The sequence below is a fragment of the Athene noctua genome, chromosome 10, assembly GCF_965140245.1.
Source record: "Athene noctua chromosome 10, bAthNoc1.hap1.1, whole genome shotgun sequence".
NCBI classification, from domain to species: Eukaryota; Metazoa; Chordata; class Aves; order Strigiformes; family Strigidae; genus Athene; species Athene noctua.
Window position 1 is genome coordinate 13,709,473 of NC_134046.1, and position 24,956 is coordinate 13,734,428.

General features: G+C 47.2%; 1 protein-coding gene across 5 annotated transcripts in view; it reads right to left on the bottom strand.

Annotated features, from left to right (window-relative positions):
- Positions 1 to 24,956, bottom strand: part of SRGAP3 (SLIT-ROBO Rho GTPase activating protein 3) — a 122,801-nt gene that overhangs the window by 38,685 nt on the left and 59,160 nt on the right. For all 5 annotated transcript variants that reach the window (XM_074913925.1, XM_074913924.1, XM_074913923.1 and 2 more), the window contains exons 2-5: positions 22,293 to 22,485; positions 17,948 to 18,110; positions 7,029 to 7,091; positions 1,166 to 1,351 (exon numbers count right to left, since the gene is read on the bottom strand). In XM_074913925.1, the coding sequence (XP_074770026.1) occupies positions 1,166 to 1,351; positions 7,029 to 7,091; positions 17,948 to 18,110; positions 22,293 to 22,485 (605 nt within the window). The remainder of the gene's footprint in view (positions 1 to 1,165; positions 1,352 to 7,028; positions 7,092 to 17,947; positions 18,111 to 22,292; positions 22,486 to 24,956) is intronic.

A 24,956-nucleotide genomic window follows, 5' to 3' on the forward strand; every position in this document is an offset into this window, starting at 1 on the left:
TCGTGGAGGTTTTGGCATCAATCAAAATTAGAGGGCCAAATCTTCCTCCCAGAAACACTGACATACATTTGGACTCGCTCCAGATTTATGCAGCTGTATCAAAGTGGAATCTGGCCCAGAGGCCCAAGCTACAAAATTCAGAACAGCACCCAGAATTCAAAACTTTGTAGGAAAGCAGATGTGCTCAGATCTGGGGCATTTGCTCAGACAGATCACTAGTCTAAAGGTTTAGCACAAAAGATTAACCCTTCAAAGAAGCATGTTGCTAGACAGTGTCCCAGTGGTGGGTCAATACGCAAGCAAACACTTCCCAGCTGGGGAAGCTATTGCTTTTTCTCTGAAATTAACAGAAAAATTACAGTTTTGGACATCCTGGGATCTGGGGAGGATTTGCTGAAGCCAGAATGGAGTTATGTGTTTTGACTAGCAAAGCCAACTAAATGCTGCACTTTAACTCCCAGACAGTCTGCAGAGGAAGAAACGCTCTTATTTTATACATCCTACCCTTTTTGTTGCCTGACAAGTCTCTGACTGAAGGAACCCTGGACAGCTGTTGTTCATTGTTAAAAGCACTTTTTTAAAAATAAGTCATGAACAAACCACAGCCCCCCATAGCAGGGTCTTGTGTCTGGATCAGAAAGCATGGCTGTGCCAAGGCACACACACTGGTGCAGTCAGAGCCCTTGGGTCCTAGCCAGGGCATGGTCCAGCCAACAGCATCTCTGCCATGTGCTCTTGGAGCTGTCAGCCTCTGAGGCTGCCCCAGCCACCCTTCTCAGCCTTTTTCTCCAGATTTAATCAGTCTGGAAGGTGTTGCAGGAGGCCACATGGCTCCCATGTGGGTCCACCACCCCCTCCAAGGCTGCGCTGCCCAGTGGCCCCCATCCTCATTTTGTGCCAAGCAGTGTCAGCCCGACATTGGGTCAAATCCTTGCTACCAGGTGGTTTTCTCACCTCTCCACAGCCAGGAAGAAGTAAAGAGACTCACTATGGTCTCCTCAGACTGCCCTTCAGCAAAACACACACACCAGACACCAACCCCCCTAACCCCTTCCCAAGGACACAGGAATGGCTGCATGTAAACAGGTAGGGTCAGAACCAAACCCTCCTGCCTGAAGGGAGCCCCAATCCCAGCCTAGCTGCCCCCTCCTTCCCTCTCACCCACCTTCTCCTTCATCTTCTCAATCTTCTTGACAGAGCTCCGCCGCTGAGGCCTGTCCTCGTGCCGCAGCAGGTTCACACTGATGTCCCCTGATTTATTGAACTGCTTTTCCTCCTGCTTCTCCGCCTCCTTCAGCTTGCTCTCGGCACTGATGCTCTCAGCATGATACATGTGGTAGGTCTTCATCACCTGGGGAGACACGTTTGTGAGTTGCTTGCCCCAGGCAGTATCAGCACAGGAGAAGACAACAGCTGTGGGAAACGCAGAGGAGTCTCAGCTGTGTTGTTTGAGGCTACTATGGCATTAAGGAATGACAAGGTGGGACGGAAAAGCCCATAAAATTAACCCCATCACTCGCTCTATTTTGAAATGGCACAGAGCTGGTGCAGGCACCGTTATCCCCGCTCGGATCCTGCTGCAGGAACAGGCTGAGATGTGCCTCCAGCACACACCTGCATTCAAGGAGCACTCTGGATCTTCCTATAGGGAAATGAAAAATAATTTCCAGTGCTCTGAGGATGGGATGGGGTCTCCATGACAGAGACTGTGAGGAGGCCCAAGTCAACCTGGTCTCTTTTGACCCAACCCCTCTGTTCCTACACCTGACCTTGCTAATCCAACCCATCAACACAATCCCTGCTTCACCATCCTGACAGTAAATCCTGTCTTAAAGGTGAAAGAGCTGCAATTTCCAAGCAGAAATGGAGTTTGTCTCCTATCACCACTTAATTCTCCTCTTGCTTCTTCCCGTAAGCACAGTCAGTGCCAGGGTGGACTGCAGCAACATCCAGCCCTTTAAATTGAGGTCCGCCATCAGCGACTCTGGACAGACAATGCTGATCTACTGTCAGGAAAAGTCCTGCAGGCAAAACTACCATAGCCTCTCCTTTCAGACACAAAAACCCTAAGGGCACATTGTGATCATTTTAATGGGGCTGGCAAGAGGAACACATCTGCTCTTCTCTCTTTATGCCTTTAGTCATGTTGTCCCCTTTTATCATCTCCCTTCAGGATTTGGATGCTTTATTTCACATTGCCTTGACAAGGCTGGAGATGCCTGACTTCTCAGTCTCACACAAAGTGCCTGGGCACCACCGGCGACAACGCTGGGACAGGCTTGCCTCCAGTTAAAAAGGAACAGGAACCCACAAAAACAGAGTAACTTTACACAAGCCTTAATGAAGAAAATACAGAGTTTTCCTCAGCTGCGGTTGTCAGCAGGAACCAAGAGTGTTTAACTTGGACAAGGTTAGGCTGAAACATATGATCTATCTTCTTGCCAAGCACAAACGTCAGCTGCAAACGAGCTCCAAATGCTGCATTGAAGCCTGTGCAAATGTGCCATCGCTGGGAGTTACAATTTTAGGCAATTGCAAGGACTAGTAAGCAAAGGTTTATGCCTTGTCTCTGAGCTGCTTTATTTCAAAATTCTGCAAATTCTAACACAGGTTCAAACCACACATTTCAAACTGCAGTTTCTGCAGTGTACATCACAGGACACACACAGACAATTCTGGGGTTTTTCCTAAGGAGAAAGACTAGAGGCTTCGCTGAGCCCTCCTCATCTTCACTGTCTCCATCTTTTTGTGAAAAACTCAAGAGGAAAGTGAAAAAGAAAAGATCTGCACTTCAGTGCCGTCGAACTGTAATGAGAGAGGTTTCTCCAGCACCTGGAGAGGCCCTAAGGCAATTCAGCAGAAAAGCACAGCAATTAAACGGTGGTCCAAATTGCATGATTTTTGTAAAATCTAAAGGTTACGAGATGGTTACCTAGCCAGAAAAACGTCAGCACAACTCATTAGTTGTCTCTGTTCACCCATGGCCACGCAGCTCTGCCACAGGCCTGGGGACATGCTGCTGTAACCCCTCTTCCCGCCGACTCCGAAGGCTCCCGCGGCTCCAAGGGGAACGTCGGCAGCAGAGCGCAAGGCAGGACCCCACCACCCAGAGTGCTGCAAGGGGGTCTGAGCCCCACTGTGATCCAGTGCCTTTGCACAGCCTCTTACTGACTCATCTGCTAATCACTGGAGAAACTTTCCTTAACAAAGGCCCTTGACCCTCCTCCGTGTTTTACCCCTGATAGAATCTGAAAAGGTAACATGGGAACCAGGTTTAAAAGTCTTCTGAAAGTCTCTTTAACAAAATGCAAAGGACCTAATATTCATTAAAATATTTTCCCCCAACTTAAGCATTCATGTTGCTGAAACAGATGCCTTAAAAGGCTTGCTGTGCCGACTGCGTTCCTCATCAGCTGCCACACCACACAGCTCAGGCTTGGAAATTTGGGGGATATTTCTGTTTGGTTTAATATCTGCCTTAATTTTGAACGGGGACTACCTGCACTGCAGCGATCAGCCCTTTGAGCCGCAATTCCCTTGTGCCTTCTCAGCACTTGCAGTCAAGTCACAGTGTCCCTGTCTTATACTATTGTGTCAGAAAGAAAAACTGCCACAGCTGCGTCCCTGGGATCTTTTCTGCAAATAAGTTAATTAGCTGCAGTGGAGGGAGAAAAATATGTTCCAATGTTCATTAGTTATTTAACAACACGAGTTGTGTTTTCCAATATTAATAACACATTCTGGATAAAGGCCATTGCCAAAATACCAGCCATCAATGGCACTGTTTGCTGTCTTCAGCTAAAGTCCTTTACATTTCCAAACAGCTCATCATTACAGTTCTGACCCAGAAGAGAAGCCGGTGACTTGTGTTAGGCACCAGCTCAGGTCCTCCCGAAGCCGAGGAGACCCAAAGACAAGCCCAGAGCATGGGGTGAAACACAAATGACCATAGGCAAAAGCCTAATGAAGATCCCAGCCTGCTCCTCTTTGGATGGAGCCTAAGGGACACCCATAGCGTAAGGTCTGAGAAAGGGGAAAATCCATCAGGCTGACAGATGCTCACCTCCATCTCCCTGCTCCTTTAAGAAAGCATGAAAGTAAACATCTTTCCAGAGCATTTCTACAGTGTGATACAGAGCAACGTACCAACACGCTTCTACCGTGTGATACAGTCAACGATTTCTACAGCATAACACTCATGGAAACACCCACTAACCACAGAGGTAGGGCCTCCCCCATTGCAGCACTCCTGATGGAAAGGGAAAACTTCCTCCAGCCAATTCACGTCCTGCTACACAGCAAATGGTGACCATTATTATTATTTTTAACCTGGGTAATGTATCTGTAGATATTATTCTAATTAATACAATTCATTTCATATTTGTTAATTCTCTTCCATAATACCTTGTGACAAAGCATTGCACTGGTTCATATCACCGTACTTCTATGGACTTCCAGGGACTGCCTTCAGCTGCAGCCGTAGCCCTGCATTATGGCAAACAAAGCCCACACAAAGAGCCCACTGTTAGTGCCATACACAAACTGCACATCATTGCTGGGGCTTACAGAAAACAGCACCAGAACAGTGCTCTGGGGTTACTGTTTTTCTCACCCTAATATTTAGGCCCGACTTCTTCAGATAGGAATGCATACAACACAACAAGGGACCTGTGAGCAGAGGAACAAAGAACCTCCAAACTTCACAGACTCCAACTCGGTATCTGTCTGCTGGAGTCTAAGCAGGAATCAAAAGAATAAAGCTGGCTTTAATGCACAGCTAAATTATTTCTGTGCAAAACTGTTCACAAGCAACCCCTCCTTCAGAACAAAAGCCATCTACTTCCTTTTTAATTGAAATCAGCGTGGTTTTGGAGTTTAGTTTTTTCCACACAGAGTCCACAGGATGACTTGCAACAGAACAGCAACAAGGCTGAATTAAAATCAGTTTAGTTATTTTGGCTTAAGTTTGAGACAGTGAATGCCTGAGAAGCCTGTAAAAAATTATATAGTTTCCACACAGTGCACAGAATTCCCCTCTGAAAGGCTTAAAAAGCAGCCTAGCCAAGGCATAGACGTACTATGGATCCAAGGCTTGGCCACAGGCAAGATAAACGACTTCCTTGCATTGACAGCAGAGAAATTATATTTTACAAGCAGGAGCCTGGTGACTTTTGAGCCAGGCATCCTTCTTCAGTATCTGATTTTGTCAGCAGCCACGGATATTGAACATGCTGCTCTTGGGTACCCAACACGTGGCAAGGGATATGCCAGCGCCAGCTCAGTCCTGAAGATATCCTGAAACACCACCAGCACAGTGGCTCAGCCTCCAAGCCCAGTGCGCAGTGAAGCCTCCTACCTGATGTCTGAAGGACAGAAAGCTACTGACTGGAGGGGAGCTGGTTTGCCCTGAACAGATTTAAGATGATCCTGTTTGCTCCATTGGGCCAGCTTTTTCGTCATGTTTCATCATCCTTTCTGAAATGAGCGTCTCTTCCCTGCTCCCTCCCAGCCAGATGACACAGTTGGTTTGTTATCTTAGCAGCAAGGTCAGTTCAAAGCAAACACAAAGCTCTTCCAGCCGTTCCAGTCTGCTTCACCATCCAAACACGTTCTGCTCAGCATGCAGAGCAAAGCAGTGAATGGGGGGAAATCTCAGCTCCAGGGAAGATGAGTTTTGCTGCAGACTCAGCGGGAGCATAATTACTCTCTATGCTCTTCCTTGGCCAACTGGATGCACTTCAGACCTCAGTACTCTTCTGATCCTCAGACCGACCTAACCATGTCCCTCAGGTGATGCTCCTGTCCTGGGTTTGGGTTCTGAGTACACTGGTCTGCAGATATTAAGGTCAGCCCAGCTCTTGTTAGTCTTTCCTTCTTTTGCATCTGTCATGCTGCTGTTGTAATTAATCTTAATTAATCACCACCACTAACACAGCTTGTGACATTCAACCATCAACAACACACACCCAAATCTCATACAGGCTTTTTAATCCAACCTGGCTGTCCACCCACACTGCAGGTCTCACAAAAACTGAATCCTTCAACAACCAATGCAGAAATAAACCTATTAAGAGAAGATTTATGGCAGAAATTTCAAATAATATTATTCATGCTCTGTTGTTTAGGCCTATTTTTCAAGAAATGGAATAAAATGATTGTTTAGGAATAAACCTACTGCAGTGTTATTTATGTACCAGTAACAGAGACAACCAAAGAAAGCAAATATATCGTCTCAATTTTCTAACACAAGACAGACTTTATATTGCTTTGTTGATCCTAAACCACAAATAAAGCAAAGAAAACAATTGCTGCAGGGCAAGAGACAGAAGCAACACAAAGACTTTTGCTGCCCTACTATGAAAACCTGCTTGAAGCGCAATGTCCTGAATAACAGCAGATGATTTCACCTGGAGGCACAGAGACAGCTCCGTAACCAAACTGCTGCTTGGAGCAGGGAGATGAAGCTGAGCACACACGAGCTAGAAGCTTTATGCATTCCCCAGCAGAAGGTTGTGTTCAGCCGTCATCCACAGGCCACCAGACTCACATGAGCAGGTCAGGTTTCAGCCACAAATCAGCACTGCCAGCTCAGAGCACGACTTCTGAGCCATTAGCACCTAGCAGAAATCACCAACCAAGGGAAAACTGAAATGGGCCTAAAGGCAACACAGTGTAGAAGGCCCAGCAGGTACAGAGTTACAGACACCGGGGATCGCACCGGATCATGCCCAAAACATCTCCACTTCCGCTTAAGTGACACAGTTATGTGGCATGATCCGCTGCCTGATGCAGCTGCAGAAGCCCTTCATGGCAGGACCGCTGGGAAATCCCCCTCCGCTGCCGTCAAACCCGGTGAAGGGTGAAACGCTTCTAGCACATGCAAGAGGCTGTATGCAGGATGGCAGGAGGGAGAGCGAGCCTCCAAGTCACTGAAACACTGAACGGACATTTTGCTCTAACAAATGACACAGCCTATGTTCCCCTCACTGCACAGGACGAGACCTGGGCAGGATCAGCTCATCACTCACCGTGTACAGCTCGTTGGTGACTTTCAGGAGTTCTTCATGCATCTGTAGGCCAATCTCCTTACTCTGGAAGACAAAAAGAGGAAAGAGTGGAGACTCTGTTACGTTCACAACATGAGTTTCTGAAAGGAAAATACATTTTGGAGGGAAAAGTAAAACTGTATGACTTCCAAATACCACAGGAAGAAGAAATGAGGTGACAGTTTTTTTCCTGACTAGCTGACCAAAGACACATGGAATGTCTCCAGTGCTGCCTGAGTACTGGTACGGGACACTGTGGCACCAGCAGAAGGAACAGAGTTTGGGGTCACTGGTGAGCTGGCAGGACAGGGAAGCAGTGAGTTATTCTTCTCTTCTCTTAAGCAAGGTGCCCAAGCTGATCCTTATAAATCCAGAAGTACTTGTTGGAGCCCATCCACCCCTGTACCCCAGTGGATCCTGCTAATCCCCAGCAAAGGCTTTCACAGCCACCCCACAGAGGGCAAAGACACAACCACCTCTCCTGTCTGAAGCATTTGTCTTCTCTCAGCTGACAAGGGAGTGGTGGACCTTGGCAGCACAACCGGCTGCAGGTAATGCCTATCTTCAAGACTGTCTGCCCCCTCAGAAATCTGCCCTCTCCTCGCTCCCCTGCCCCACACATGACTTGCCATTCTTTGCTCTGCAGTGGTGTTAACAAAACCATGTACATTTTAATTCTAGGTATTATTTTAATAAACAAAATGGCCCCGCAGCATGAGAAATGCCCTAGGGGCCTTATTTGCAGCACTTCAGAAATCCTGTCTAATGTCCTTCCTGCTCTGGGAACTGAAGAGACAGCATCAACAGGGCTGCCAATCCACATCTGGGCTCCATTTTTTCCATTTCTAAACATTAAAACCAAAATACAGATGGCCTCCTCTTCCAAATCTGCCTGTGACAGTGAAGTTTAAACGTAAACTGTCATTTTGATTTCCTTTAATTTTCTACAATTCCTTAACAAAATAAAATGCATGATTATAAACACGAACACATACAGTACAGCAAATCCTCATGCTATTTCAGAATGGCTGCATTTTTGTTTGAGGTCAATGTTTGTCCATGGTTCACCCAACCTGGGTTTCATAGACCATGATGAGGAACATCACACCGTTTAATTTATTTATCCTGCAAACACACAGGGATGAAACTAGAATTACAGACAATATTGCTTTGCCCTTCCACTGGCAGTATTTATTGCCAGCCCACAGCTCACTCTGTGGATCTAACACGTAACACCCTCCCCCATTCTTGAGACTTGTTTCACAATAAGACTGGCAGAGTGCACACAAGCACTGTAGTCAGAAGTGGTTTATAGCTTGACTTTGCCTATTTTTCAACAAAACCTGCATTATTGGATGCGGGTGAGCAGCTATCGCACTCTCTGCACTGAGCTGGCTGTGTGTTAGTGCTACATTAACTCCCCTGTATAACTTAAATTATACAGTAAACATTTGTGGGTACATAAAGAGCTTAGATTTGCATTCTCCAGTCACATCATATCACCTGCCAATCCATCTTGATTTGATAAGATTCATTAAAGACACCTGCACCTGGACTTGCAATTTCCAATCCACTTTTGATATTTCAGAATTAAGATTATCGGTGCTTCGTAGCCTGAGCATTTCAGGTTTAAATTTTCCTTGCCATAACCCACCCTTCTCAATTTGTCTTCGTTAGCTCATTTTCATTATTCTGACCTGAGTGAACCAAAGTATCTCTCAAAAAGGACATTTTATTACAAAATAGCTATACCACAGTTATATAATGAAGTGTCCAATTTCACAACCGCAATAGCCAAAGTTCAACAAGCTTGGGAGAAAGCTCACTACGAGTGAAAAACTCTCAGCACTTTCCTCCTTCCACCCCCTCGTCTGCTGAAATCCTATTATCAGTTTGTATTTTCACTCGTCCTGCCAGGCAGGATGAAGCAGATCCAGTTGCCTCCCTCCTACAGCATCAACATGGCATTTCACAGGAGAGGCCACAGCTTGGGGAGCTGCTGAACATTTAAGCCTGGCTGTGGATCAAGTCAACTCCTACTCAGAAATCCAGTGGTTGGATGCTACTGGAGATGTGCATGCACTGCTTTCCTGCCTCCCTTGTAATTACACCCCAAATCTCTCTGTGGAATCTTCTTGGCTAGGAAACATTTATTACAGCTTGAAGATGTGTTTACGCTCAGTACAGTCACACCCCCCTCCCCCCCAAGAAAAACCTCAAACCAAAACAAGGAGCAGTTTCTTTCAGATTTCCTCAAATAACTTGATGCATTTTTGTACACACAGTCAGGGAAAACAATACCCCATCAGCTTCTTGGCTGAGTGGCTGAAGGAGCCCAGGACACAGAGAGGTCTTCTAATTAAAGCTAAGCGGGCAACCTACATACTTGAAAAGTTTAACCTTAGATTACTGAAAGTTGGAACTGAATGTAAAGAGTGAAGCAAGGAATCTAAAGAGTAGAAGCACTCTGCATTCAGTGAATATCCAGTAATTACAGTTTATCTGTGATTTCACGTCAGGGTATTTGGAAGAGTCCCATCTTCAGAAGTGCGACTGAGGCACGCTGCTCCCATTCCTACATGCACGAGGTGCCAAGAAGATGCCAATTACCAGAAGGTGCTAAGTACCCCCAGCCATCTGGAAACCTCCTCTGCTGGGAACCCCAGTCCCCCTCCCCTCCCCGCCGACACTGACAGTCATTAGCTGGTCTCGAAAATCTCACTTGCAGCTTGTTAATAAGCAACAGAGCTATTAAAGGCACACATCCCTCCCAGATACATCCCAAATAGAAATTATTTAAGTCAAGGTCTATAAAGGGGGGTCTCAGACCCCAGTGGCCCTGAGCCAAGCCCCCCCAAAACCAAAGGAGGGGGGCGGGCTCATGGTATGAGCAATGGCCCAAAGGCAGCTGCAGCTCTCGTCTCTGCCCCAGATTTCCTGTGTGGTGGAGGGCAAGGCCACAAAGCCTTAATTTTCAAACCTAATTTTAGACTCCTAAATAGAGCAACAAAAAAACCCAGCTCAGTTGTCAGCAGCACGTTGTTCCCACGAGTGACAGTGACATGAGGGGACCACAGGTGGGTACTACATTAAAAGACCCACTTGCTTACAGACACTATAGAGCAAATGCCCTGCATCCTGTTGCTGGAGACCAAATCGGTCTCTGGTGTCATCACAAGTCTCCCAGCATCCCTGAGGGCAGCGTCCAACCCCGCGATGACGGAGCCTCTTCCAAAGGTGGGCAGGCGGGAAGCTGAAGGACTCACCTCTCCTCTGAGTTTGCTGCCTGCCCTTTTTATAACAGAGCAGTTACATTTGTGTGTTTACGGGAGACAACACCAAGATGTCATTCCAATTCCCTGGTACCATCCGCAAAACCCAAACTCTGATTTAGCCACTTCTTTATGCCTTCCACTCCTATTAAAAAAACAGAGTTGCTTGCTGGGATAGCAATGGATTCAGTTTTAGCAGGTTTATTAAAATTCCTGCCACTGCAGACAAAGTAAGGGGAAGAAGCAACACAGATTCCTGGCAAGGAAGAATGCTTATTTTCAAGACAAAGAAAAGAACTCCCTTCCAGACAGACACCACTTTGTCATTAAATCTCCATCCAGGACACTGCAGTATGGGGCATAATTAAATTCACTGTCATGGAACGTAATTAAATCTCACACTGGGGAATAACGCAGCACGGTTATTTCGGACATAGCAATGCTCTGGTCTCAAACGTATAATTTCCTGTATTCCATACTTGGAAGCAGCATCAAACTTCATTCCTTCTGCCACCGCAGGAGGTAAAGGGGGAGACAACACCTGCCTGGCTGAGGGGGCCAGCAGCACAACTCTCACCCTCACTGGCAGTTTCTCTCTGCCAGGATGTGCTGTGAGATCATGAGGTGACGGGGACTCATTCTACAACAGATCAAGTCAGATCTCTGCAGTGACATCTCTTCGCATCTCTGCTTATTGCCTGCCGATCAACATTAACACACCTGCTTTGACAATCTCCTCCTAAGCCAGAACGTGAGTCACACTAGAAGCTCCAGGGGAATCTGCCCAGTCGAGGTTTCTTCCCCTGCTTTTCTCATTCATAGGGCTTGCCTGTCTGCTGGGGCAGTCAGGGCGGCCACCCAGCTGTTTCGATGGCACAAGCTGAGCTGCAGGCCAGGGATGCTCAAGGTGCTGCCAGTCCCCTAGACTGCCCACGGAGCTCCTCCACAGCACCCCGATACCCTTAAATATCTGCACAGCTCTGCAGCACTTGCTAACAGGACACCATTCCTCACCCCGGTGAGCAGCACTCCATCTCCAGGTCCTACATTCCCCAGGAAAGCTTCTGCTGAGAAGGAGAAGACAATACCAGAGAGGGCACACGCTCCCTGCGTTTCACACGTGCAAGCCAAGCTCATCTTACCACATTCATCTCAAGGTCAGTGTCACGGCCGGCAGCAAGCAGGGGAACATCTCTCAAACCCCAGCCCACCTCCAGAGTCAGCCCCGGCAGCAGCCGTGCTGGAGAGCCAGGAAGAGCTGGAGAATTAAACCCCATTTCCACACGAGCTCCTGCAGTTCTGTACCCCCACCCAAACCACCCGCCTTTCAAGACACGTGTGACACTGGGCAGACTGCGAGGAGCTGCGGGCCAGGCCACCACCAACACGAAGGCACCCAGAGCTGCCCTGCACTGCATTCAGCCGCTGGGCTCTTCACAGCAGCCTCAGCTCAGGAAGTCTCCTCTGGTGGCTCCTAGCACTTATGGATGTTCTTCTGATGGAAAACATCTTGGGCACCAGCTGTAAGACACAGGATGCCAAGGTAAACAAAATGAGAGAAACAGCAAAGGTTTTCATGGCCTTCACTGACCCCAGTCTGGCATCTGCAATATCACAGCTGCCACTGAGCCACCCATGCATGCTGCAAAGAGCCAGGACAGCCAACACTCACCCCATCCCAAGGCAGGCATTGACACAGACCGGGGGGCATTTCAGACATGCCCATCTCTCCACACGAGTCCAGAGAACCAACCCAAATACATGGTAGAAGTCTGAAGGTGAAGAAGATGCACCCCACCTTTCATGTACCAAGAGATTCAAAGCAGGAGACACAAGGATTTCTTGGTCCATTTTTAATCATGCTGACCATGCACCCCAAAGGCACCCACAGCTATCTAACCAGTTACACCATGGCTTTCCTGCAGCAGAGACTGGCGTTTCTCTCTCAGCCTGGATACACAGCTCCTGGTCTCCAGACAACAATGGGCCTGACTTGAAAAACCTCACTGCAAAAATTTATTGCCCCGCTTTGGAGAATGGTAGTTTTTGTGCAGCAAGAAGCCATACCCACCAGAGGACAACTGCCCTTTGTCACTGCTACTATAACCAGTGGGTGCAACAAGTAAATGATATCATTACTGGGTCTTTCTATAAAAATGCTGGGACACATTTAATATCCCTGTGGGCTCCTCCTTCACTGTAACAGCCATCAGCAGCACAGCTAATGAGAGACATTGGCCTTGGGTCTCTAGGCTCCAGCTAACTCCCGCTATGAAAATGCCATATATATGTATCATATATATCTCGTGGCTTCAGATTAGAGGGTCACAGCAGCAGGGCTAGGTGTCAGGAGAACACCCAATCTACACTGCTATTCCTGCCCTCACATCATTCACACCAACGGGATGCAATTGGAGCCCTCAATTATAGCAATATGTTAAATACTGGATTCTGAAGCATTGCCAAGAGAAGAAAGATGCACTGTTTAACTGTTGGGATAAAATACAAGTAGGTGGGTTGGATAGTAGCTGTGTAAAATTACACAGCTTCAGTACACAGGGCTTCAGCTGAACAACTTGAGTTCAGAGGGGAAGCCAAATCACACCTGCATGGAGACAGATCACCAAAGACAGGAATTCTGTATTCTACACCTGGGAAGAGCAGAAAAGGAAGGGGAAGAAAGACAGCAAATCACTGGACGGGGAACAACTGCCCATTTTGTAACAAAAGAACTATTGAAGTCCAAGTCCAGATTCCACTGATATTTTGTAAATGGTCCTGCCTTTACTGATATCAGTTAACAAGCATCTCCATGCTCTGCCTCAAGACCACCTTTGAATGAATCCCACAGTTCTGTATATTTTTTCTGCAGTTATAACTGAGATTCCTTTGGATGCAATTCAAAAATACCTGAAAGGCCAACAAAAGGGCTGTAGATTGCTTAACTGACATCTATCACCCTGTCTAAACACCAGTGATGCCAAAACCGTCTACAGACCCTCCTACAGACAGAGAGGTTTCTTCTCATCAGAGCTCTCCAAGGCTCTACTCTCAAATTTGTGTGACCCATGACAGTCCAGGGGGATGTGGCACCATCATCACAGAGCCTGTCAGCTCTGGTCCCCAGAGCGGCCTGGTCCTGCCAGGCCGCCCCTCGCGTTCCCCACCGCGCTGGGCTGCAGTCCTCCACCCCCATGCCCCAAACCCATCGCTGCTGCTGAGCCTGCCCCAGCCCAGCGTGCCTCGGGGAGCACCGGTGCAAGTGTCACAACACAGAGCTGCTCTGCCACCTGATGCCACCGAGCACGGTGACAGTGTGTATGTGTTGGGAGGAAAGGAGCAGAAAGGAAAACAACAGGATTTGAGATGTGAGCGTGCCATGGATTTGCAGGGGATTAACAATGTTTTCTGCTCTGTTCCCTGCAATTTCTAACTTTTGATTTCTTTTCTGACTGCTAGCAAGCGCTGAGCTGGCATGCTCTGAGCCTGAAGCTTTAACTCCACGTCTCATCCCAAATTTAGTACAGAGCCCAGCCTTATGCATCCAAGCTGGAAAGCTGCTTTTCCTTATGTGCATCACTTGACATTTGTCTGCGTATGATTTTATGTACCACTTCATTACTAAATTACTTAGTAGTGCACAGGCACACAAAGACACTCAATATGCACATACATATATGTATGTGTGCATGAAGGCCAGTTGCATATATTTTATGCAAACACACACTTATTTAAAAGTTGTTGCTTCTGTATTTAATTCCACTGTCTGCCAACTTCATTAATTCAATCCCCATCTCTTTTTCATATTTTCATTATAAGCTTTACTCATTTTCTTTCTTGGCTTTGTGGGGGTTTTCTAACTATGACTTAGGGCCTACAATTTCATTTTTTATTTTAAAATTTTTGAAGTGTTTTTTTTCAACTTATTCTAGTTTTCTGTTCTCCTGGAGTTCCAATTTCTGTGTATCAGGATCACCTTACTAACAACTCTTCCCCTCCCCACTAAAAGCATACATACTTTGGGTAAATAATGTTTCATAAGTAACTGATGGTATTTCCCTAAAACTGGAGTTTCTCCTTTTTGGGTATGCTGAGCCAAACAATCAGCTCAGACACTGGCTGTATATTGCCTGCAGTGCCTATGGACAACCAAAGTGGATCCACTTTGCAGTGATGTACATTGATTTACCAGCATAACATCTGGCTTTAAAAATTCTCTTTGATTTTGTATTAAAATTGTCAGGAAAAAGGAGCTTAAAATCCTGGCTGCAGAAAATCTCTCCACCCCACCAAACCTCATCAAATCCCCAAACATTACCACCACTGTCCCGAGACACCAGCCCTTGCCTCCATTTACTGATGAACAACCCCCACTGCTGCCAAGCGCAGCCAGTGAAGCCGAGGGAAGAAGCAGCTCAGCACCTGGCATCTCCCTTGGCAGATTACCACCACGCTGACCAATTGCTTCTTAGTTATGCATGTCCTCGTACCCCAGATATTAGGGCCCCGCTTCCTTGCTGAGATTGTTTACATTTACATAATGAAAGCACAAAGCACAAAACCTTCCAGTTCCTCTGTGTACCCGCAGCATGTCACAACCCATTAATAAAATCTAGATGGGAGGAATTAAAAGTGGCATCTCTGGAAAAAAATGTTACCCTAATTTACCATCAAAGAGCAATCTACAACAAAACCCAACAGCTGAACCACAACTGCGGATGCCTTAAACCCATCCGGAGATGGTTTATTTGCCCAATGGTCCTGCATGGTACCATCTCCCCAGTGCTTCAGGCACTTTATACTCATCATACTCAAACCCAGACTGGATAAAACAATGAAAGATACCTCATTTGAGCAATCTTGTACCAGCTGCAAGGCTGGACTGGATGGCTTGAAAAGCCTTTTACCAGGGTGCTCATACTCCCACACACGTGGCTAAGGCCCCTCACCAGACCTGCTGCAAAGTGGGAAGCGCAGCCCTAGATCCCTTTTGGGCACAGTGTGCCATAGGTTAAGAAAAATAAATAACCTGAATATCCCCAAAAGTGGCAGCCTCCCTATACGCATTAAGGACAAATGATGACAAAAAATAACCCTTTTCCATAATCTAGCTGAGCATTATTTCCAGAGACAGGTGAGTCCTGCTACAATTTAAACCTCAAGGGACAAATGCAAGTGAAATCACAGATTCCCCCAATTCTATTGTAAAGCCTCACTCAGATTAAGAGCAGGTGCTGGCTTTGGCAGGCTGCAGATGGGAGTCAGCGCCACTTCACCTCTCTGGGCAGAAGATGGGGGAGGAAGAAAAAAGGAGCAACAACTTCTATGGAATAAGTGTTGTGCCTTAAAAGTTGAAATTTAAATTCAAAGTAGAAGACGAAGGGAGAGATCGAGGCAAAGCAAGCACAACAAAATAATACTGCTGAATGGATGAAATACTTTATCATCTTGTCCTGGCTGAGGATTGACCTATTAAAAGAAAACACTTCAAACATTGTATTTATGTCCTTGTTTGAATGTTGACTGGATTTGTCCTATGGTTCAAAGTGAGCTATACAATTCACAGACCTAGGAAGGGTAAAGCAGAAGGATAGTCTTCATATACATCTCAAAAACAGGTTTAGAGTAAAATGCAAATGGGAGGGAGATTCTGAAAAAGCCTGGGAACTGAGTTAACAGATATATCGCAAATCTGCCCAATTTTTGAAAGCCAGGAGGACAGAAAAAGGATGATGTCCCATAACAGATCAGCAAATCCAAACCTGACCCTGCAGTTTAATTTCTACATCAGATCTATGAACTAGAGGAAACTGGCCATAAAAATACCACAGTAAATTTACTCTTCAGCTGGGTTAAAATTTCAGCATAACCACTGATTTGAGAGCCCTTCTGTTCAGAAAGGCATCCCCATGGGCTCACTCTGCTCACTAACTACAGTTCTCCAGCTACCCCTGCTGAAAACAAGTGACGAAAATGAAGATAAACAAGAGAGTCACACAGCCAGGTGAAAGGTCCATCCAGCCCACCACAGTATCCCTGAAGACAGCCATTAGCAAACGCCCAGGAGTGAATGAAAAGGGCCAGCGATGACACCGAGCACGTTCAGGGTGTGACAAACTGTGGGGCCAATTCGCAAGCCCAGAGTTGTGCTGGCAGCAGTGCCAGGCAGCTGCCAACAGGGAACGCTCTTTCACACCCCTCCAATGGCCCGAGGATGCAGGTTACATGTCTTGCTTTCAAAAACATGGTATGAGGCAACAACATGTACCATGACCCATAATACTGCAAATGTAATATAATATCTATAGTAAAAGTGATGTTAAAAAGCCTTTCCTTTTTAACTTCTCTTTCTGCCTCGTGCCTGCTGAGCACCCAGGGCTCACCCAGGGTGAGGCCCTCATGCCCACGAACTGCTGTGACTCCTCATGATCTTAACACATTACACACTTCCCCCCTCATTTTCAGCTGGAGTCCTGGTCCACCTGACTGTGAGATTCCTGCAAGTCTTTGATACTTATTTTTAGTTTGGCTATCATTAATAATTCTGTATCATCATCAGACTTTATTATCTTACTAGTCATCCTTCTTACAAATAATTTATTAGGAACTCCACTGAAATTCTCTTTCCTTTTGTTCCCTGTCTTTTAGCCAGTCATTAACCCAGAAAACAACCACTCATTCTTCAACAGCTTCTCTACCTGAAGAACTTCAGCAAGGGACCTTTTCCAAAGCTTGTAAGACACTGAAGGTACGGTGCCAACTTATTCACATGACCACCAACTCCTGGAAATACCTCCACTAGATTTCTGAGGCACGACTTCTCCCTTTAGAAAGCCACGCTGACTCTTGTATCTGCCTACATGCCTGTCATTCTTCTCCTTAGTAAAGTTTCACCCAACAAGTCTGGTTTTTAAAGTCAGATGGCTGAGCTGTTCTCTGAAGCCCTCTAGGAGTCTTTAAAAAAGTCATCACGTTTTCCACCTTTCATTTCTCTGGCATCAGGTCACACTTCACTGCTAGTCATTTGACAGTTTTATATCCCAGTTTCTTTAAAATTCTTGGCAAATATTATCTGGAAAGGCTTGCAAGTGATAGACGCATTTAGAGATTTGCTCTGCAACATCTAATGACAATGCAGTTGGATAAGGTTCCTCAGGTTGGTAACACCACCATCCCGCCAAGAAAATGTCCAGTCTAAGCTTTTCCATAACAAGTACCAAACTAAAGAAGTCAGCTGACCTTTGGCTGTTACCTCGTAGCATTTTTGCACCTCACCCATCTATTCCCCTTCACATCCTGCAGAAGGTTTCTTTCTTGCTATTTTGGAGAAGTTTTTGTTAGCTTTATGTCTTTAGCAAGTTGTCTCCGAGAATTTTACTTGGCCTGCCTTACTGTGGTTTTACATTTTCACTGCCCAGAGTTCAAACTCCTCTCTCATTTTCTCATTAAGAGGTGACGTGTACTAAGTAGAAATTCCTGTTACCTTTCTCTGCTTTTTAACAATGTTGGCTCTTTCATACCTCATTAGACGTTTGGGAGGGCACAGTTGTGTGGAACTCCACAATAAACTTCTATTTTAGCAAGGATGGATCCTTGCTGAGCAGAACTCTCCATCACTGCTTTGGTTACCTTTTTGAAGAGCCTGATGACATCTTCACTGATCTGTGACAGCCGAACGATGACATTGTTCATGAAGATGTCATTCAGGGTGGCGTGATCTCTGCTCTCTCGCCGGGTCTGCGTCAGAACCAGGTACCAGCAGTTCACAGGGGAAAGTAGGTGCTGATCTTTCCTAGGGAATTGGGAAAAAAGAAAAAAAAAAAAAAATCAGAGCCACATCCCTCTGCCAGATACCATGGGGTCACCAGTGCAGGGTTGGGTGCTGGCCCTGAGCTGCTGATCCAACCTGGACGATGGTGTGACCCAGCAGAGAGCTGGTGCTTCAAGATCTCTGCCAACACAGAAGCTCATAGTCTAAATATTATACACAAGGGTTTCAATCAAGCCAAGGAATTCCCATTCTTTGCCCCAAGCTGCTCTCTCCCACAGCTTCCTCCTTATTTACCAGCCTCCCACTGCTGCAGAGACAGGACAGAGGCTTTTCTGTGCAGGGGAGACAGATGCTCTAATGCTGACCCTGGGCACAGCCCTGTGCTTCACTCATCACCCATATATATGGATCCTAGCATACATTCTGCCCTGCACAGCTTGTTTTTTCTGCCCTACCTCAACCCATTGGGGCACTTTCTACTCCTCTGCTCCATACCTATGCTTTAAAAAGGTGTGCTCTGCAACAGGTCAGTTATTGCAGTAACACAGTGCAGATACTCTGGTCCACAGCTCTGAAGGACCTGAAAAGGCACGAGGCAGACAGAGACACCACAAGAGCTGGTCCTCTGCCCCACCTGGGCTGGGAACCCCTCTGCGGCCCTGCTCCAGTTTCCAGGAACCTCTTTCGGAATTTCTTTCAGCTGTTCAAGCACTTCCCCACAGGGATGTCCAGCAGCATACAAGCACAGGTACCAAATCAGAGCCCCAACCAGGCCCTCCCCAAACTGGGTGCTCTGGAAGATGGTAGAGGAGAAAAGATGTCCCTGGCAATCCCTTCAACACTTTGCAAGGAAGATAGTTTTGCTGCTTTCTCCCACCACGCTATTAATACAGCTGTCACTTCCATTTCAGAAGGAACCCATTTGCCACACAATCTGCTGTACCACATTTAGTCCACTAAACAGTGCTGGAGAAAATGTTTTGCATTCAACTTAACATGAAGTGTCTGCACAGCGTGAATACATTCATGTATGCTGAATATTTACAACGGTCTTCATCCAACTCGTGCTGCAGATAACAAAGAGATTGCTGTGAGTGGGAGCAGGTGTTGAGGTGGGTGACCTGAGGAGTCCCCGGGAGCCACACAGCATCCACAGAGCCAGCTCAGCCCCACCCTGCTCCTCTGGGCAAGACGCTGCTGAGGGGCATCCTGAGACCCTGACCCGCCTAGAAGCCAGGGCTGGTCAGAAAAACTCTCTTTTGAGGGAAATTTCAGCAAACATTTCACACTTGATTAGAGCTTAACTAATTTTGACATGTTCCATCTCAACACTGAGAGAAACCTACACGTACTGCTTGTAGTACTGAAGGCAAATTAATGAAAAGTGAATAAAAATTTCCAGAAATGACACAGCTGAAACAAAACATTTCACACTGTCCAGCTGAGACACTTTGAAACAAATCCTCTAAATGAGGCAGCCAAGTGATTTGTTCCAAACATTTCACCCACACCATTTCCTCTGATGAGACCAATGCTTTCCTACAAGATGTGCTGGTTCCAGAGAAGCAGCTGCCTTTGGTGGAGACCTCCCCTGCCACCCCCTGCACAGGCAGGTCCCCCCATGTGCCGACAGCTGTGCCTGATGGACACGTCCAAGCCCCAGAGGTTTCTCCCTCCCCAGCATCCAAAGACACGTGCAAGCTGCCCAGGGAGCACCCCCTGCTTCACCCACAAGGGACCAGGTCTGCTGCACACCCGGGCTTGGCAAGGGTCCTTCCCAAAAGCCCCACAACCAGAACACCAGCCCATGCTTGCTACAGCAACACTGTGCAGCCGAAGCCTTCGCACACGTACTCCTCATCCAAGTTGTTCTCCCCTGTGGTAGCGGGGCTGGTGCAGCCCACCTCACCACCCAGTGTGTGGAGAGGAAGGCACAGTGACTCCAGAACATCTCTGCATGCACGTACAGACAACACAACTGCATATAAAAGCGTGAATGAGTCCATCGACCCGGGATCACCACCAACAGCCCAACAACAGCACCATGGCAATCACTGCTGTTAAGGGCTGGGCCACAGCCTGCTGCACATGGCTACCCAGGGACAAAGAGCTAGAGATACCCTATTTCTTCAGTGTCAAAAGCCTCATCAGAATAATGACATTCATGAGGAAGCTGGGGACACGGTGCAGATGAATGTGATGAAGAGCAGATACAAAGCAGTCTGGAAGAAAAACATATTAAGGGATTCTCTCAACAGGGAGCAAAACAGGGAGGACTCAGCAGAAGCGCACACTGAAGCCAAGCAGACCCTGTTAACACTGCCAACACCATCACAAACCACCAGGCACTTGTGCCCAGGTGTTTTATAAAGGTGGAGAATCACTGTCACCCGCAGACACCACACAAGAGCATCCTTCCAATAGCATAAGCACAGTAAGCAATGGCAGTGCCATAATGCTGCTCTCAGCTGATGGGAAGGGCACATACACACACCCCGAGCCCTCGTGGGCTCCATCTGGGAACAAGAGCACCTTCCTGAGCCCACACCAGCCAATTCCTTCCCCAGGACAGACATCCCCAATGCAGGATATGGCAGTGAGAGCCCAGCAGCACACAACTGATGAGCAACTGCCAGATGCAAAAAGACTAGGAAGCATCTGAATGGCAATTTGTCTTCAGCAGAATTTTGCATAAGACAACAGTAAAGCCTTGCTCACTAGAGAGACCGAGTAAAACAGATTAAATGGGATTTAGTAATATGGAATAAATAGGATTTAGTAATGTAACAGCAGAAATCACTGCTCTTGCAGCTGAAACAGGAAAAAACAAAAATCACAAGAGGTTAGAGAAACAAAAATACCATAATGAGCCAGGGGCTAGCAAGGCTAAATGCAGCAGACAGGCAAAACCCTCAATTTTGTGGGAAAGGAGCTAAACAGTGGCTGTCATCTTTGGCCACTGAAATGAATGACACTAGTTTTATCTTGAGCAAAGGGCATGATCCTAGTTGAAAGACTATTTCATGGACGTCACTGTCAGAAGAAGAGACAGAGACAAATGCTACAGCCAGGGGAGGCAAAGGTGGGGACCTTCAGCTGCTGCGCTGCACAGGAAGCAGCCAGGACAAGCATCTGTCTTGCTGCTGCCCAGCGAGACCCACACTCCAAGAAATTCCAGGAAGAGCCCGTTGTGGGTAGAGGAAAACCCTGACAGCTACCAACACACACGCGCCAATGCTGAGCACCATCCCATGGAGCCCAGCCCGGCAGCTCCAAGTGGGCACACTTGGGTACACCTGGATAGCAGGGACCCGCTGCTCCAGCAGCAACGGGAACCGTGGTGGTCCCAGGAGCCTTGAAGTCACGGCCACCAGCCAGCCAGCATAACAGCACAAGCTGCATATCCTCGCCACAAAACAGTCACCTTCAGACTTAAATTCTGCCTCAAGTTTGTTTTGTTTTGGGGGGTTTTTTAAAGTTTTTTGGATCATTTTTGTTTTAGCCAAGCCTGGGAGTGTGGTGAAACTGAAAAGAGGCTGCTTTTGAAAACTTGCACATATTCATACATTCACGGATTTTACAATTTCCACCATCAGTTTGAGTTTCACACAATTCCAGCATCCAGTTCATACCTCCTATTTCAAAGCTTTGTTTCAAAATATTTCCACTATGGATTTGCCTATCTTCAACACTGTATGGGTGTGTACACAGAAAACATACATACTTCATTTTAAAAAACTGCAATAAATTACATTTCCAGAAACTGCTTCCAAGCCTGAGCCTGTAAGCAGATCTGTGTGCCACGTGAAGCACTCTGACATCTAAGGACTGGACCACATCCGAAACCAGGGTTTATGGAATGGGCCTACCATTATTTGCACAATCAAACCAGTGGCTGAATTCAAGCCTCTTAAAAAAAATCAAGGGGCTTGAATCCTTCTGAGTCCCTGATACATATTTTTATTGTACTGCTGAAAGAAGTGCATAGGAAGTGTAATTCAGGCAGCACAGGTCAGTACCACTTCAGTGAAAGTCCTGAATAAAAAAACCTTTTGCCTTTTTGTGACCCTGCACTGTGATAAGACAGACAAGGTCACAACTGATGCTGTGTAGTTTACTCCACTTTTGGACTGCGCAGCTACAAATATCTAGTGTGTGAAGCAGTCTAGGCCCATCATTTTGCCCCTGAGAATGCCTCCTTACTTGAACTGGTGCTCTCTGGAGCTGCGTATCTTGGAGGAGAATCGTTCAGCCAGTTTCTCCAGGCTCCTGGAGTACTCCAGCTCGATCTCAGCCTTCCTGCGGAAGAACTCCTGCAGGTCCTGCAGCAGCTGCAGGCGCGACTCCGACTGCTGCTCCAGGCATTTGAACTGCTCGACCAGCTGAGTTCGGATTTCTGCATGCACACAAGAGAGGAGAAGAAAACACAACATCAGCAACAACCACTGGCCAGGAGGGCTGTCGTTCCTTGAATCAGAGCAAATTGCACAGGCTCTTCTAGAGCAGGCTCCCTCACAAGCCTTAGGTTTAATTCAAGGCTTGCTAAAGACAACAGATTTTTTTTCCAAGGGAGAGCTGAAGAATTTCATTCACCGGTCTCACATTAAAACCTTGTTCTTTGTCAAAATAAACAGCTGTGTAAGTATACAGAGACCAACCCTCAGAGCTTTTCAATTGCCTTTTTGGAAACTAGAAAATGATACTTCAATTCATCTAGTACTACCTGAAATCATGCACTCTTTGCATATAAACTAGCGCATTATTTCTTGATAAATGATCATTTGAATACCTACAGAACGTCTGACAGTGACCCAAAGGAGGCTGGCACTGTACAGCACACTCTCTCACCTGCATCCATCCCCTCAGTGCTGCCATGTTAACGGGCAAATCACTCTCATCTTTGGCTCAAAAAAGCTTCAAAAGCCTCTTTGGCTTTTGACTTTCAGACCCTCCAAACTCCAGTTCAGAAAACACAGACTTTATCTGTCCCAGATTTTTCTGCTTCCTCATATGGACCTTCAGACACTGTGCCAGTACCCAAAGAGGCTCTGCAGCGCCTGTGGGGCAGGGGGAGAGGGCAGGGGAGCCTGGGCACACTCATTTTGAGGATACTTCTCTCCCACGGTAAAAGACCAATTGCGCTTTTTCCAGTTCCCCCTTCTCGGCTGCAAATCCCCAACACGAGGCTTATCCTGGCTTCCCAGGAAGCACCAGAGAAGGAAACGCTGCTCACAAATTGCAGCCAGACCCTTCACCCTCCCTGCAAGAGGAGCAGTGCAGAGCCCACAGCACAGGCTGGGATGGACATACACCTTCCAAACGGCTTCCCAACTGCAGGGAAGGTTTTTAGCAGCTCTTAGAAGCCTGCGCAGGGAGCAGCTCTCTCACAGGAGCTGGAGCTGGGCTCTGCCCAGTGGGAAGGGGAGCCCTGTGGGGAGGGAGTGTGCAGAGCTGGAAACGGGAGGGAAAAATGAGACTAGACAGTAGGAAAAAAAAATATTCAGAGTGAGAACAATCAGGCTGATCAGGCTTCCAGAGGGGACAGCTGTGCAGCGGAGGATCAGACAAGCCAGAATCACTAAGGTCGCATGATGAAATGTGTCCATGCAACAACTGCCTGTTCCCAGACCCCAGGGGCAGAGGGGAGAGCAGCCCCCTGGCCCTCCCCACCACAGAAGGCAGTCCGACACCCCAGCTGAGCAGGCCAGCTCCAGCAACAGCATGCTACTGCACACGCTCACCTTCAGGAACCTGGTTTTCTCCCAACAGTGAGAACGGTGCACAGAAATGCACTCTGCTCAACAGACAAGGCACCTGCAGCCATTTCAGTCCACCCACAGAAACAGCCTCTTTCTTTAGTGCTACAAACATTTTTATAAGCAATCTGTAACAAACAACGTATTCTTTATCTTTTCCTAAGGTTTGTGATTAAGTATGTTTTTCTCACTTTGGTCACCTGTAGCTGATGGACCCCAATGTGAAGTGTCCCTAGCAAAAGCCATCGGAGGAGCTCAGCCCCACGCCAGCCCCCTTTTCCCACGTGTGCACCCTCGGGGCTCAACAGGGCTGGAACAGGGCAGGGTAGCACACAGAGATGCCTTGGAGAGTCTCCGTCCCACCTGGTCCCCTCCCTGGCTCCCACAGATGTACCAGCTCACTGCTGGCCTAACAGTAGGGTAACAGCACCGCCACCGACTCAACTCCCTCTTTTCTGCACTAACATTATTTCTTCCTTTCCCAATTAGCTCCTGGACCCCCTCAAGCCCTGCAGCCCAGCAAACAAGAGGATGAGGCCCCACTTCCACCTGTACTTTGTCCAAGTATCCTACAGCCTCCTTGCATGGTCTCGCGGATCTGTGCAACCCAGAGGGCAAATCCTGCGCTTGGCCATCGAAGCCTGGGGCCAGCCGGCTGCTCCCCAAGTGCGCACGCAATACCCGCACACTCACACCGTGCCTTGCTGCTCAGTGAGACATCTTTTTTTTTTAACATGACAGACCAGACCCACACCTGACCTCAGCTACTGGGACCTCTTGAAACATCAAGTTTAGCTGATTTATAAACATCCAAACTTCTGGCCCTTTTTGAGAGGTGATGGCAGGAGGACTCAAAAGCAAGAGGGGAAAGAACATGATTTTGGTGACACCAAAGCTTGCCATTTCAACAAGCATCACATCCCAGTACAGGCAGCATCCAGGCTACAGGTCACAGCTTTTCCTCCATCACCTTGTGAGCTTACAAAGCACTAACAGTTAGCTCCCAAAAGTGCACTGCCAAACAAGATAACACGTGCACACCACCACATACGCGCACACAGGAGAAACACAACTCATGCTTATGGGTGAAGATGGGCATCAGGGCTCGCTG